General features: G+C 39.8%; 1 protein-coding gene across 2 annotated transcripts in view; it reads right to left on the bottom strand.

Annotated features, from left to right (window-relative positions):
* The window catches only part of NOS1AP (nitric oxide synthase 1 adaptor protein), a 314,730-nt gene that overhangs the window by 53,272 nt on the left and 245,988 nt on the right, over nucleotides 1-15,470 (bottom strand). The window contains exon 4 of one of the 2 annotated variants that reach the window (XM_025388290.1): nucleotides 14,226-14,284. In XM_025388290.1, the coding sequence (XP_025244075.1) occupies nucleotides 14,226-14,284 (59 nt within the window). Of the gene's footprint in view, nucleotides 1-14,225; nucleotides 14,300-15,470 lie in introns of both variants that reach the window. The other variant, XM_025388282.1, reaches the window with a different exon arrangement.

The raw sequence follows: 15,470 nt of genomic DNA, 5'->3' as shown, positions 1-15,470 counted from the left end.
CAGGACCATCTCCAACAATTAATTATGTGCTGACGGGAGACACTGAGCAACAATGAGCTCATGTGCAGATCTCATCTGTCAGGGGCTGCCATTCGGAGGTCCTGCTTGCTCACCCCCTCCAAAAAACCTTTATTGGAGCAATTAATAAAAACAAGATGAACACATTTACCCTTTATGATGGCTTCATTTCTCCCACCCAACCCCTGATCATTATGAATTATCAGTAAAAACAGCAACAAGTGAGACAAGAGATGAGGTCAAAGACCAAGATAATCCACAAAAAAACATAATCAGACCTAAAGCAAAGAGCTAACTGCACAGCAGTAGCTGGACAGGACTGGCATCCTCGGCCAACCGGAGGAAGGAGGGTGTGCATTTTCAAAGGCAGCCTTGCTTAGTGGTTAAACCCACAACATCAAGAGGTGCTGGGCTCTCTTCCTGAGCAAAGCTGAACAAGGTCACTTGACTTCTTGTTTCTCAGTGTTCTTAACTGTGATGCTGTCTTTTTAGTATTATTTGTGCGCTGCTTATTATCTTCTATTAGAATATATGTTCTGATGTTCTAATGTTAACATTTTTGTCACTGTTCCCAAATACCTTCACATATGGGCTCTGTTCAGGGCTCAACACATGTCTATAGGTGGGTTGGTTCATTCATTCATTCATTCATTCACTCACTCAGTCCCAGATAAAAGTCTACAGAATGAGTGTAATTAATTTCTGGGAATTGTGCAAAAGTTTAAGAAGTCAATTACATTGAATATATATGTATTGAGCCCTATTGTGTGTGAGACAAGCGGTTAAGAAGACCCAAAGATAGATAAGGTATAGTTCCTACTAAAAACTGTGACAGATAAACTACAATAAAAGGATAAACTTAAGGTCTGTGTATAACACCTTAGGGTCCAAAGGACAAACCTTAATTAGATCCCCACTGTGGAGGTAGGGATGAAATTAGGAAAGAATTTCTGGTGGATGTGTTATTTAAAATAAATATTGAAAGATTAATAAGAATTTGACAGGCAGAAATGTTAAGCCAAATACAGAGGACTCCTCAGTTAATCATGCTTTGATTATGGCGACTGCCAGCAACAGGGAAAGGCTGTAACTCCTCAAGAGCCAGGTCTCAGGGTCTCCTGATAAATGATGTGGAGACTTGCAGACAACCCAGCTTTTTCTACTCCATTTTTCCCAAATTCTGTGCTTAACCTTCTGGACCTCACAGTCATCCTCACCTCTCCAGTCTGAGGTCTGCCACTAGACAGGAAGCCGAGGCTCACAGTCTGATTGCGCTCTCAGAGGTGTGACACCACCATCCTTCCTCCCAACTGTGCCAGGACACAAGATGGAAGCCACAGAAAGCTTACCCAGCCAGGCCAGAGGACAGGGCACTGTAGCAGTGTCTAGACAGGTGTTTAGTGCAAAATGCTCAAGCTGTGGAGTAAGCTACAACACTGTCCTACTACAACCCCATATTAAAGGTTTTGTCAGGCAGGGGCTACAGCTCCAAATCAAGACCAATCTTTATTTACCTTTGGGGTTAGGGTTGGTCACATAATGGTCCTTTACCCTGGGCCATCATATGGTCCTTACAAGTCAGTGTAAAACCCAGGCCCTAGGCCAACATTCCCATCATCCATGTGATTCCAAGGACATTGAGGGTAACATAAAGGCCCCTCCTATGTGAATCCTCTTCCCTTTAATAATGTGAAACTCACCAACATGAGATTGGTTTGTATTGAATAATAAGACTCCTCTAACAAAATGCAAATGCCTTTTGGGCTGGTAAATAAAATTTTTTAAGCATTCAAACATTAAATCATTAATAAAGTTAATGAAAAATAAAGTTTGTTTTTTCTCCTCCTACTCTTACTTGAGTAGTAGAAGAGCCAATGATAAACCTTCCCAGTTTTAGATGCAAATATTCAAAGATGATGTACAACACTTATTGGCAAAAAAGGAGTCTTACCTTGGAATTCATAAACATGCAGGAGTCTGGGGTCCATGAATTCTCCTAAAATTCAAAACTTTGCCAGAATGATTTTTTTTTCTATGGAGAAAATAGTTTTCAGCAGATTCTCAAAGGTATTTGTATCCCAGAAAAGGTCAAGACCATCTGATGGACTTCCAGGCCAGTGCCGATTTGGTAGCAAGGAGAGAAGTCAAGGACAGAAGTGTTTGTTTTATTTTGCACTCACTTTCCCTTCTGAGATTCTTCAATGCTTCGTACAAATTCTAAATGGATTCCCTTTACACATTTAAGAAGAATAAAATGAAGCACAGAGTAATGAAATTTGACACCAGCCAATCATTTTGTGGTAGAACTGTGACCAGCCTGTTTCCCTGCTCCCCTGTTACTTTCCCCACAGGGTAATTCCCTCCCTGGTAGACAGTATTTAATTTTGTGAAGTTTTCTAAAGGTGGCCTAATTTAATTTTCTATCATTAGTGTAAAAGATGCCCTCTAGGGCCAGGCCCAGAGAGGCGGATCTAGAAGTTTAATTTTGATTGCTCTGGTAGCTATTTTCAGTTTCCTGCTGTGCAGGTCTATGGACTCTCTCATGAGCTCCCTGCCCTGGGGGTTGTGATAACCCTTCCCAGTTTTAGATACAAAAGGGCTGTGCAAGGGTAGAAGACAAGGCCACCAAGAGGATAAACCAGCTTAGTAGCCTTTTTGAGATGAACATTTTAGTGCAGCAAACAAGCAAATCAAGGCTGCCCCAGCTTTGTCATGCAGTATGTATTTATTGAGCACCTACTATACACTAAGAATCCTTGTAGGCACTTGGGATGCAACAGTAAAACATGCATGGTCCCCACCTTCATGGAGTTCATGCTAAGAGTAACCATGACACAAATTTCCATTTTTCAGGATGACTGGATTTAAAATCAAGTAGGAGGCCAACAGAGGCAGAAAGCCCTCAGAAAGGGCAAAGGTAAAAGCACTGAAGCTTCAACCTGAGATCACTGGGGCCTCCTCTCCCTTCCTCATTTACTCGATATTCAGACACCACTAGTCTGAATGGTCCATGCTTAAAACAGCCCACAGGTTAACTTCTTTCTTTGCATTTCTGCTGCTGTCACCCAGTTTGGCCAGACCCAGATACTCTTCCCATTACACTCAGATCCCCAAGCAATCTCTCTTCAGTGCATCTCAATGACAGGAGTTTCTTTCCATTTGGGATGAGTTGCATTCCAAGCCAGACTGGTTTTCCTAAACTATCACTTTCACTTTGGAACTTTCAGAGCCAAAGCCATCATGGGAAGACTGCAAGTACAGATGTGGGAGGAAGCTCTTGATATATTACTGAGAGAAAAACAGGATAATTTAGAACTAAATGCAGAATATTAGAGTTTGGAAGAATATCTGAGTGTCAATATATTTGCATATGGAGCAGTACTAGGAGGAATAGGTGTTGAAGAAAGAAAACGGACACTTTCCTTTATAAAACTCTTCACAACTTTATTTTTAGTAACAGTTACGTATTATTTGGTCATTTTAAAACTTACACTTCATCTTTCCCTGAACATTTATCTAAAAACCATCATGGAAAGTCTAATAGAAGTCACAGTGAGATCCTTGAGGACATGGGGGACACCCTGTTTGTTTTTGCATTCCAAGCGCTTTCTACATAGAGGCATGCAATGACTTTTGAAATGAAAGGGTGAAAGAAAGAAGGAGAGAGAAAAAGAAAGGTCTTGGACACATATGCTAATATGTACATATGACTTGGAGCCACCATACCTCCAATGATTTATAAGTCATCAATCCCTTGCTGGAGACTCATCATCCATTGTAGGTATTTACTGAGACTCACTAAGCACAAGGGACTTTTTGCACCTTATAAGGAGGGATAAACACTACAATCCAGAATTTTCCCTTCAGGAAAGGTAAAGAATATATATAAATATGTAGGGTTGAAAGCAAACAAAAGAGAAGGAAGCAAAAAACAGAAATAGGAGAAATGAGAAGTGGTAGATGATACTGCAGGGCAATGCAGAAGAACAGAAGAATGTGCTGGTGTGTTTGGAGGTGTGGGGCATGCAGGGGTAAACGTGGAGGGAGCCATTTCTGTGAAGTAAGTGGTGGAAAGCAACACCAGGCCACGAGGACCTGCAAGATGGTGGCCCTGACAAAGACATACCCAGGGCTTTGGAAGAAAGGGAGGGTTAACAGAAGACGGGCTCTTGGGTGGGGTTAGCAGGGTTAAAAAAAGGATAGGAGAGAGCTGAACATATTTGTAGGGAGAAAGAGGGTGTCCAGGAAGACAGAGAGACAGAGCATAGTTCACAGCTCAAGGTGCTGAAGAAACAAGTGAAGATGGGTCCAGAAGAGAGAGAGAGAGAGGCAGTGAACAGAAAGACAGTTGGGAGTGACACTAAGAGATTCTAAGGGAGGAGAGGACAGCTGAGGAATCTCAGAGAGGTGTGGGGGGTCACCTATGGAAAGTGAGGGTATACAGGGTTGACAGGTAGAAGGTAAGAAGGGCATTATGATGGGTATTATCATCTACCAGGGTGAATAAGGGATTGCTAAGTAGCCCTGGGAACTAACAGAAGCCAGACAGCATGAATGGTATTTCCTTCTCCTTCTTAGTTCATAAGATTCTCCATGCGTAAAATTGGTAATTCCTACTCAGGCATATGTATGAAAAGGCACTAGCAATGAAAGGTTTTGAAGCTAGAGGAAATAAAAACATCAACTCTGCATGAAACACGACTCATGACTAGAGTGATGGACACTCATATCCGCCAGATTGGGTGACCCAGAAATGATATGAGAAGTTAGAAAGAGATCTATAGGCTGCGCTGCCTCTGCATTTCTGATGATCAGTTTTCTCAGTTTAGCAGAGGCTGCTCAAAAACCTTAGGCAGTGGGAAGCTGAAGGAAGAGAAAACACTCATCCTTACAGAAATAGTACAGGAAGGGCAGATGTCACCCCATCACTTATAAACCACACAGAGAGCAAAAGAGACATGTATGTATCATAAGCAAAGAACAGGGTACACCTCCTTCTCTGATTTTTTTTATGACCCTTTGTGCCTTGGAGGCCTTCCAGAGTCTAACGGGAATGGAGAAAAGGGAATGCATTCCAGGATTTGAGTTGGAGCTTGGGGCATATGTGGAAGAAGGGAAGATACAGAGTCATCTCTGTCTGGGAGGTCTCTGATTTTGGAGGGACAGCATGGACTTTGGAGAGGTATCTTTAAGACTCCTTAAATCTTGGGAGTGCTTTTTGGCTCCACAAAACAATACAGTGACTAAATTATTATAGCATTTCCCTTATCTCATAATTATGATTCTACTTATGTATCCCAGGTCAGGATTGTATATAAGCACATTTTGAAGAAATAATAATGCTTAAAATTACACGTACTTTAAAAACCTTCCATCTTTATCCCCATAGGACCTTTTCATCATCCCTTTATAAGGGTATTACTAGCTCCTCTTTTTAAAATATATATTTATTTGATCTCACTGTTAAGTTGTAATTCATCATACCATGGTTCTCCTTTCTTTCACTACCAAGTAACTAAACAGATGTCCCCAACTCTCTACTGAAACTGCTCTGCAGGAGTCACCACCTCTTCCATCTGATAAATGCAAGTATTTCTTCTGTCTGTACTCTGAACTACTCACTCTCCTGTAAGGACGGATGCCCTTTTCATTTATTTCCAAGTCTTTACAAAAGCTGCTCAGGATTTCTTCTACCTTACTTCCATAATAAAAAGGTATTTAAGGAGTTCTTTCTAAGCTTATTCTTAAAGACAATTCACTGTCTTCTGTCTTACATTTTTTTGCCATCAAAAAATTGTCTTTGTAGACTACATTTTTCCCCTTCAGCTGTTTTAAAATCTTTGTCTTTAACATTCTGTCATTTCATTACTGAGAGTTTAAGAACTGATTTCTTGTTTACCTTGCTTGCAGTTCGATGTGGTTCCTGAATCTCAGCATACCCATCTTTCCTAAATCTTGCTCATCTTGATCATTTAAACTCTTGATCGTTAACTAAGTGAAATATACTACATGGGTATCCTGATTTCCCAAGAAATTCCAAATATCACAGAATAGCTCTATCAAATCCCCATTTACCTTAAAATGTAGTTTGTCCTGTATTTTCATATATAATTTTTATAACAAAAACAGGACATGCAAGCTTATGAATGAGGCACCTTTAAAGGTGGATAGCACTGAGTACAGAGGGCAAAATGTGTGAGTACAGAGGGCAAAATGGGCAAAAGTGTGAGTGCCAGACAGCTCTCTAACCACACAGCAGCTGTGTGACCATGGGGAGGCTGCCCAGTATCACTGAAGCTTAATTTCTGTGTTAAGAATGAGAATGATAGATTCTACCATTCTACCACTCAGGGTTGTTGGGATTAACTGAAGTAATGCATGCCAAGTTCTATCTGACCATATTCCTTGAGAGTAGGACTGTGTTCTAGTAACCACCTGTACCAATGTATTGCTACTCAACTCCAAATTTACCTTTCAATACAAGCTCTGTGGTAATAGACGGAATTCCTTTAAGTACATCTCCTGTACAGCAGCATGATGGTAAGATTCCTCTGCAGAATGGAGGAGAAACACTGCAGAATGAAAGGACTTCTCTTGGTCCGACTGCTACACAGCCCGTCAGTGGTGTGGATATGAGGACATCCAGTGGTATGCATGCCCAGAACACATGTCCCTCAGTGAACTCAGCACCAGTCCAGCCTGGTGATCACCTCCCCACAGCCCTCATAAAGCACACACTAGGTGTTCTGGGCCTCTTGTCCACAGTGATGCTCTAACTCTCTCTGCTAGCCTTCCCCCTGCCACCCAGGTTTGTTTTTCACAGCTATCCTGATGTAGGCATTGCACACTCTATGTCTCTCACCCACAGCCATACCCCAACTCCACCTGTGTGTCTACCCACTGGCGGCAGATCACCTGCACCCAAGACCTGGAGGATTGCTTTCTGTTCCCCCTGCAGTTGGGACCAGCTCTGACATAGGCAATCCAGTGAATTTCTCTATCATCAGTAGCTGTAATCATACCTTCTACATTAATGTCTAAAGGGCATCTTGGGAAGGGATCTACCTTCCAAGTTTGTGCTGCCTTGCGTACTCTCCTCTTTACACCTTGTAGGTACTCTTTTATTATAGTTTAATGGTTCTTTATAATAAATTTTTTCTGTTTAAATCACTGTGTGGTTTCTGTCTCCTGATTGGACCCAGGCTAATACACCAGTGTTTCCCCTAGTGCCTACCACAATGAAAAACAAAGCACATTACCTCTCCACGCAACCTTTTTTCCCTTCTCTAGTTAGCCCTGAATAATTTATCTTTTACTTGCTCAAAATCAAAACAGATCAATGTAGAAAGCCAAAGTTAGAATAGACTTCTAATTCTTAATCATGTCATTATTTGGATGTTAACTGATGCCATTTCTGGAGACTGGCTGGAACTCCTAATGGAGACTCTGCCTAATTTGATAATTTAAACTGATAACTGGAGAATTACTTCCATTCTGGCTCCTGAAGACTTCAGGTCAGATTAGTTTACTCCCTCTAGTTTTAAAAAGGATTTTTGTTTGTTAGTCTATTCACTCATTTCAAAGAACATAAACAGCCTAGGGACTAATTTAGTCAAACATGTTAATTCCATCAGTGTCCACCAATAAGACTAGGACAGGGGACGCTAAAGCAGGAAAATTGAAACTCAAAAGCACAGTGACTTCTATAACAGTACAAATACTCCAATACTATTTAGTTTATTTTTTTCTAGGAAGCATGCCCTTGAAGCCAGAAAGAGTAGAATAAGCTGTTAAGAAAGAAAAGGAAATCCAAAATGAATAAAAGAGAAAAAAACCAAAGTCTCTATTTTCCAGGCCTACCACTGTTCTATTCAACAGCCTTATCAGTGACTTGGATGAAACTATGAACTATGTTTTTTTTTGTTTTTTGTTTTTTTTTGAGACAAAGTCTCACTCTGTTGCCCAGGCTGGAGTGTAGCCTCTGCCTTCCAGGTTCTCACTCTGTTGCCCAGGCTCAGCTCACTGCAGCCTCTGCCTCCCAGGTTCAAACAATTCTCTTGACTCAGCCTCCTTAGTAGCTGGCATTAACAGGCACCCGCCACCAAACTCAGCTTATTTTTGTATTATTAGTAGAGATGGGGTTTCATCACTTTGACCATGCTGGTCTTGAACTCCTGACCTCAAGTGATCCGCCTGACTTAGCTGCCCAAAGTGCTGAGATTACAGGTGTGAGCCACCACGCTGACTGATGAAACTACTCTTATTAAAGCTGCCCTTAGCAAAAAACTCGGAGGGAGAAGTAGCCTATTACTAGAACCTGATGTGGTGGTTTTACACTGGGTCAACTCACCTAGGCTAGAACTATGTGTCTCAGCATTCCCTCTCCTATTTTAGGGGTGCCCATAAGAAAAATTTGTGGGAGATTTGGGAAGTGGAAGTGAAGCAGCAGCTATTATGTGCTGGAGGTCATAACTGGCTAGAGGTGGGAAACAATGGACGTCAAGGTGCCAGCGAGCTGTTTTGTTTTTTTAAAGTTTGTCCTCACTTTCCCCTGTACCTAGCTTGGCATCGAGCTCTCCTTCATGACAATCAGTCCTGCTGAACAACAGTGAACTCAGGCCCACTGTCAGAAACTTCACTGCAAACTCAAAGGTGGTAGCCACGAAGAACGAACAGCCTTCCGGAGACTTCTGCCCTGTCCCCTTTGCAGTTGTAACCTAGCACATGGATGTGCCTGGCTTCCTGCACATTCTGACTCACAACCCACACCAGGGTTGGTTAATAATTATTCTCTGAGCCTTTCCAGACCTTGTACTTCCCAGCTCCTACTGAAATTGTATAGGTCTAAATCCTATAGCAAATTCCTTATTACAGTACACTCACAGTCATCCTGCTTCTCTGATTGAAATCCTGATTCACAAGGATTCAAAAACTGAAGAACAGCCTCAAATCAATTACATTTAATTTAACATTAATATATGTAAAGCTTTATATTTAGGCTAAAAAACAAAGAAACCTATAGAAATAAAGAATGAGTAAAACCTGAATTAAAAGCAATTACTGTTAACATCCCGAGGAGTCTGAACTACAACTCCACTATGACCTAGGACCAAACACAGTTTGCTAAACAAATAAATGACACTGGATCTAATTCATACAACATGAATGTACAACTTAATATTGTGGGGGTAAAAATATGTCTTCCACATTTTATACTGGTAAGACAGAATATCTGGGATATTCTATTAAACTCTAACATTTTAAAGAGGAAATACTGTTTTATGAAATTAATAAGTCTAGAAAAATACAGTAAGAATGGCTTCAAGAACTTGGGTTAACTTAAAAGAGAAATAAGATATATATATTTGTGGCTCCAGAGATAAGAGCTAGGATAAATGGAAAACAATTATATATATAAAAAATTTACTTTTGCTTAATGAAGAACACTGTAATAGTGAATCACTTCCTGTGATAAAGAGGTATACTGTAATAAAGGATAAACTGAAAAAAAAAAAAAAGAGAAATTGGTTCAGATGTCCACTATGGTGTTGTTAACCTCTTAAGATTCCATGATGTTAGAGGTGACCGAGGCTAAGAGAAGGGGTTGATGGGAAGTTACTGCTTAATGGGCATGGAGTTTCTGTTTGGAGTGATAAAAAAGTTTTGGAAACAGATAGTGGCAATGGGTGCATAGGACTATCAATGTAATTAATGCCACTGATTTGTACACTTAAAAATTGGTGAAAATGGTAAAATTTATGTTATATATATTTATTTCACCACAATTAAAAAATACATGATTCTGTTATTCTATATGAATAATGCAAAAGATTTAAATAAAAATTTTGACTTAACAAAAAATAAAAAATTCATTCGTCTAAAGTGAACACTTCAGTAAGCCAGTGTTTCATGAAGCCATAAACAATTATATGTATTCTAGTGAATCAAACCAGAGTGGTCCCTTAAGGGCAGAAAAATAACTGTACCCATGAAAAGCTCATTTGTAAATGTTACCATATTATCATGATAATAAATATCCTTGTTCATGATAAAATGGACCATATACATTTTAGAAAAAAGTCCTCATACACACACACACACACACACACACACACACAGAGAGAGAGAGAGAGAGAGATAAAAATTCACATGTACACAGACCAAAACATCACAATTTAATATATTTTAAAAAGTACCCAGGACACTGAAAACACAGTGGCTAAAGTTTATTTCTTTGTTTTTAAACACAAGTTGCTAAATTTTGATAGACTAGAAAGACATCCACAAGACTATCAACAATCAGAGAGCCTACTGTGTGAGTTTTGAGGCCAAAGAAAAATTCATTTAACATTTAAAATGTATTTGGCTTTCCCCGTCCCCCGTAATATTTCTTCTTAAAAATGAATGGATGGAAAAAGACATACTAATACTAATACTAATTGAATAAAAACAACTTTTTTAAAAAAGAAAAAAAGACTCTTACTACCTGATTTCAAGAATTATTAAACTATGGTAATCAAGACAGCATGGTACTAGTGTCAAGACAGACAATTAGACAAATAGAACAGAATAAAGAGTCCAGAAATAAACTTCACAGATATGGATAACTGATGTTTAGCAAAGGCACTATAGTGGAGAAAGAACAGTCTTTTCAACAAATAGGGCTAGAACAACTGGACGTCCATTTGCAGAGAGGGAGGGAAAGAGAGAGGAACAGGGAGAAGGAAGAAGAGAAGGAAGAGGGGGAGGAGGAGAAGGAGAACTTGAATCCATTCCTCATACCATATAAAAAATGGAATCAAATTGGATCATACACATAAACATAAAACCTAAATTTAAACTTCATGCTGTAGAAGAGAACAGAAAAATCTTTGTGACCTTGATTTACATACAGATTTCTTAGCTATGACACCAAAAGCACAATCAATAAAATTTTAAAAATTGACAAACCAGACTCCATCAGAATTTAAAACTTTTGCTCTTTAAAAGACACTACTAAAAAAAAAAAAAAAAAAAAAAAAAAAAGACAAGCCAGACTTGGAGGAAATGTTTGTAAATCATATATTTGATAAAAAGTATTATATCCATAATTTACAAAGAACTTTCAAGATTATGAAAACAAAATGGGCTAAAGATTTGAACAGATGCTTAAAATATATATATATACAAATGCCATGTAAGATCAAGAGAAGGCTGAGTGCAGTGGCTCACGTCTATATTTCCAGCACTATGGGAGGTTGAGGTGGAAGGTTCACTTGAGCTCAACAGTTCAAGACCAGCCTGCGCAACACAGTGAGACCCTGTCTCTACAAAAAATTTAAAAATTAGCTGGGTGTGGTGGTACACATCTGTAGTCCCAGCTACTCAGAAGGCTGAGGTGAGGGAATTGCTTGAGCCCAGAAGGTTGAGGCTGCAGTGAGCTGTGATTACACCACTGGTACTCTAGCTTGGGTGACAGAGTAAGACCCTGCCTCAAAACAAACAAAAAGATGATATTTAATATTAGTCATTAGGAAAAAGTAAATTAAAACCACAATGAGATATTAATAAACACATATTGGAAGGGCTAAAATTAAAAGGACTGACAATTCTGGATGTTGGCAGATACGGAGGAATTGGGACTCTTGTATATCACCAGTGGTATCCCTTTAGAAAGCAATCTGGCAATTTCTTTAAAAGTTAAATGTATACCTACCATATGACTCAGCCACTCTGTTCCTGAGTATTTACCCAAGAAAAATAAAAGTGTATGTCCACGCAAAGACTTGAACATAATGAACAAATGTTCATTACACGAACATTCATAGATGCTTTAATAGTAATAGCCCCAAACCAGAAACCATCAAAATGTCCATGAACACATGAATGGCTAGGCAAGCTGTGATATACCTATAAAACCGATCACTGTTCCGTAATAACAAGGGATGAACTGCTGATACATGCAATGATAAAGAAGGAATCTCAAAATAAATTATGCTGAGTGGAAGAAGCCAGCTCCTCCCAAAAAAGAGGATATACTATTGATTCTATTTATACAAAATTCTAGAAAATGCAAACTCATCAATAACAGAAAGGAGATCAGTGGTAGCTTGGGAACGTGGAGATTGAGATTGGGGATAAAATGGGAGAGAAATGAGGAGGGAAGGGTCACAAAAAAGCAAAAGGAAACTTTTGAGGTGATAGATATGTTCACCATCTTGACTGAGAGTTATTCACCAAATTATTCAACTTTAAATATGTTTGATTTTTGCATACCAATTATACCTCAATGAAGCTGCTAAAAATAAGCAAAGTCAGCAGCTTACTTGGGATATGTGAAAACTTTGGGGAAAGTCCTTTCTTTCAACCAGCAAAAGGCAGAACTCAGACTCATGATCAGCATCCATAAGGAGGTCACTTTTGTCCATATACGGTGCCAGCATTAAAAAAATAAAGCCAAGAAACTCTTCCTTTTACAAAATGCATATCATAGACACCTGTCCATTCACATTCTTCAAGGCAGCTTCTGATGTAATCTGTTTCTTAAAGCCTTTTCTCATCACTCAAGTAGAAGGTAATTGTTCCCTTCGGTGAATCACCATAACACTTAATTTTCAGATATTAATTCAATGCATTTATCCATTCACCCATTGCACATATATTAAGTGCTTCATTGGGGCCAGACACAGGTGTGGCGCTAGATAAACAAAAGTGAGTAGAAGGGCATAGATTTTTCCCTCAAGAGCCTAACAGGTTAGTGGCAAAAAACTGACATTTGTTTTTTAAGAAAGTAACAGAAACACTATAACAACTATTTCAAAAAACATTAAACAGTACTACAGGAACACAGGGGGATAAATTCATTTTGTCAGACATACTATCTTATACCTCAGTGACTTGTCCATTTCCCACTAGTCTAAAACTCCCTGAGAACAAGGGACTGCAACTCATTTAGTTTAGTAATCTATGAAATTACCCAGCACAGTACCTGGCATGAGTATTTCACACCTGCATATTGTTTGGATGAATGGACATTCCATTTCACAAGCATCTGCTCTTTAAAAGGCAGGGCCACCATGCTGCCAACTTCATACGTTGAGTTCCAACCCTTATCCACTTTGTCAACAAAAGCATGGCAATAATTTGAAAGCAGACAAAATCAAAACTTAAATCTAGGTCCCCAAATTCCTAAAGAAATGGCCATTCCTCCAATGAGGAAAACAGGAAGGAGGTGGGGCTTGGTCTGCAGAGATCCAGGATACAAGAATGACACCCATGACTCGAGCTCCTGCCATGGTTCCTGGGAGAGCCTGGCTTTCTATATGTTCTTGCTATATGATATTCTTCTGCCCAGGACAATACACATGGCTGGCAGCCATCTAATCTCTAGAGGAATCAGTCTCCTTGTAAAAGCAATTTCTGGGTGTGTCTCAGTCCTGTCTACTATAATAAAATACCAGAAACTGGCTGGCTTATAAATAACAGTTTATTTTTCACAGTCCTGGAGGCTGGGAAGTTTAAGATTAAGGTGCTGGCAGACTTGGCATCTAGTGAGGGCCCGCCTTCAGCTGTGTCTTCCCATAGGGGAAGGACATCACCATGGGGCTAGCTAGTTTTCTGGGGCCTCTTTTTATAATGTAAGTTCACTAATCCCAAACATAAGGGCCCCACCTTCACCACTTAATCACCTCCAAAGGTCTGAACTCCTAATTCCATCTATCTTGGGGGTTAGGATTTCAACATACAAATTTTGGGGAGACAAAAGCATTCAGACCTGGAGATACATTTGTGACTTTCAATTTCCTGCATGATCACAAAGCTCTTATTACTATGCTCAATTTCTGAAGGGGCAGAGAGGCGGAAGAGATAACTGTGGGAAATTGTTAGCATAGGGTGATGGAATAACCCAGTTTTCTTATTTCGATCAATATATATGCAATTTTAGAATTTCAGTTAGGACAACACTAGCACAAATTTAAAATGTCTCCAATTACAACCGAGAGGTTTAAATTAAACATCAAGCAGAAATACTCCATAGCTTCCTTAATGCAATCAAGCATGACCAGAATGATAAGGCAGATTTACTTCTTGTACTCACATCTAATGGAAGCAACAGGTCTCAGGAGGGAAAAGCACAGAAGTTTATTTAAATTTGCCTGGATCCACCAGCCTGACAGGGTTGGCTGTAGGAGAGGGCAGGGGGACTCTGGGGCTCAGTGATATCTTACCTGTAGATAGGGTCCTGCATCACCAGCATCTTGCTCTCATCCCATGTCCATTCCTTTTTCTGCAATAAAAGAAGCTGTAAATGAATAAGTTAGGCTTGTCCTCAGTTACAGAACCAGGGCACAGACTGAGCTATGCATACTTATGCAAACACATGCATTTTGCTCCTGACCTGACTTTTTCCCTCTAAGAGGCCTGGAGTTGATTGCTCCAAAAGGATGAGTAGAAAATGTCAAGTGTTTAGTCTGATCAGTTTCCTCCAAGCACTTTAGAAGAATGTCTCTCCAGGGCTCAGAGGGCAGGCAGAAGCCAAGAAGGCCTCAGGGAATACAGAGGGTGAAGTGGTGGTCTAGTGTGGAGCTCCAGATAAGCCAGGTAGGTTAATTGGTACAATTGCAGAGTGACCGCAAAGAGGCTATTCACTCTGGCTGTAAACCCAACTTATGGTGAACACAAAAGAGACCCTCTAGGCTGGGGATGAGGAGTTGGAGGAAAGTTGCAGTGCTTGCTGAGGTGAGAAGCACCCCATTGTCGGGGGACATTAGGGTCAGTGGCCAATGACACCCCCACAGGTCCAACCTCCAGGTGCAGAGACAGAGAATCCTGCTCTACCTTCATCGGCCTTTGTCAGAGAGACTTTGCTGTCCAGGGAAATTAGGAAAGAACACATTCGTTTATGAAAGAAGGACTCAAGAAGGGGGAAAGGGCAAAGGGTATACAGTGGATTAATTGAATGCTTTTAGCTATATGGATTTCTCAGAGATAATACACAGGGTGGCCACTCTCTAAACATACTGGGCTTTGGAGGTTGTTAGGCCCCCACCTGGGACTAGTGGAGATCATGTCCAGGCTCTTGCAGTGACATTAGGAAGAAGCATTGTCAGCAGCTTTACCCAAACACCATAAGTGCACGCGTGCATGCACACACACACACACACATTTAATTCCTGCTTTTGATTTTGATTCAATACCAATACAATCCATAGAGGTGGATTTTAGACTGGTTTAAAAACATCCAATATCAAACATTGTTTTATAGACAACAAAACTTCAGTTATAGCCAAAAACTAAATATTTTTTTAAAAAGATACCTTCCTATAATTGCTACTGACTACCCTATAAAATTTTAATATATGAACTACCTATTTGGAGCAACACAAACTAATCTCTTTTCTAAGCAAGAACCCCTTCAAACACATAAACACAGCAAGTCCAGAACATCTTTATACTAAATAATCCCAGGTTTT

Source organism: Theropithecus gelada, chromosome 1 (genome assembly GCF_003255815.1).
Source record: "Theropithecus gelada isolate Dixy chromosome 1, Tgel_1.0, whole genome shotgun sequence".
Classification (NCBI taxonomy): Eukaryota; Metazoa; Chordata; class Mammalia; order Primates; family Cercopithecidae; genus Theropithecus; species Theropithecus gelada.
This window is presented reverse-complemented; position numbering and strand designations above follow the sequence as displayed.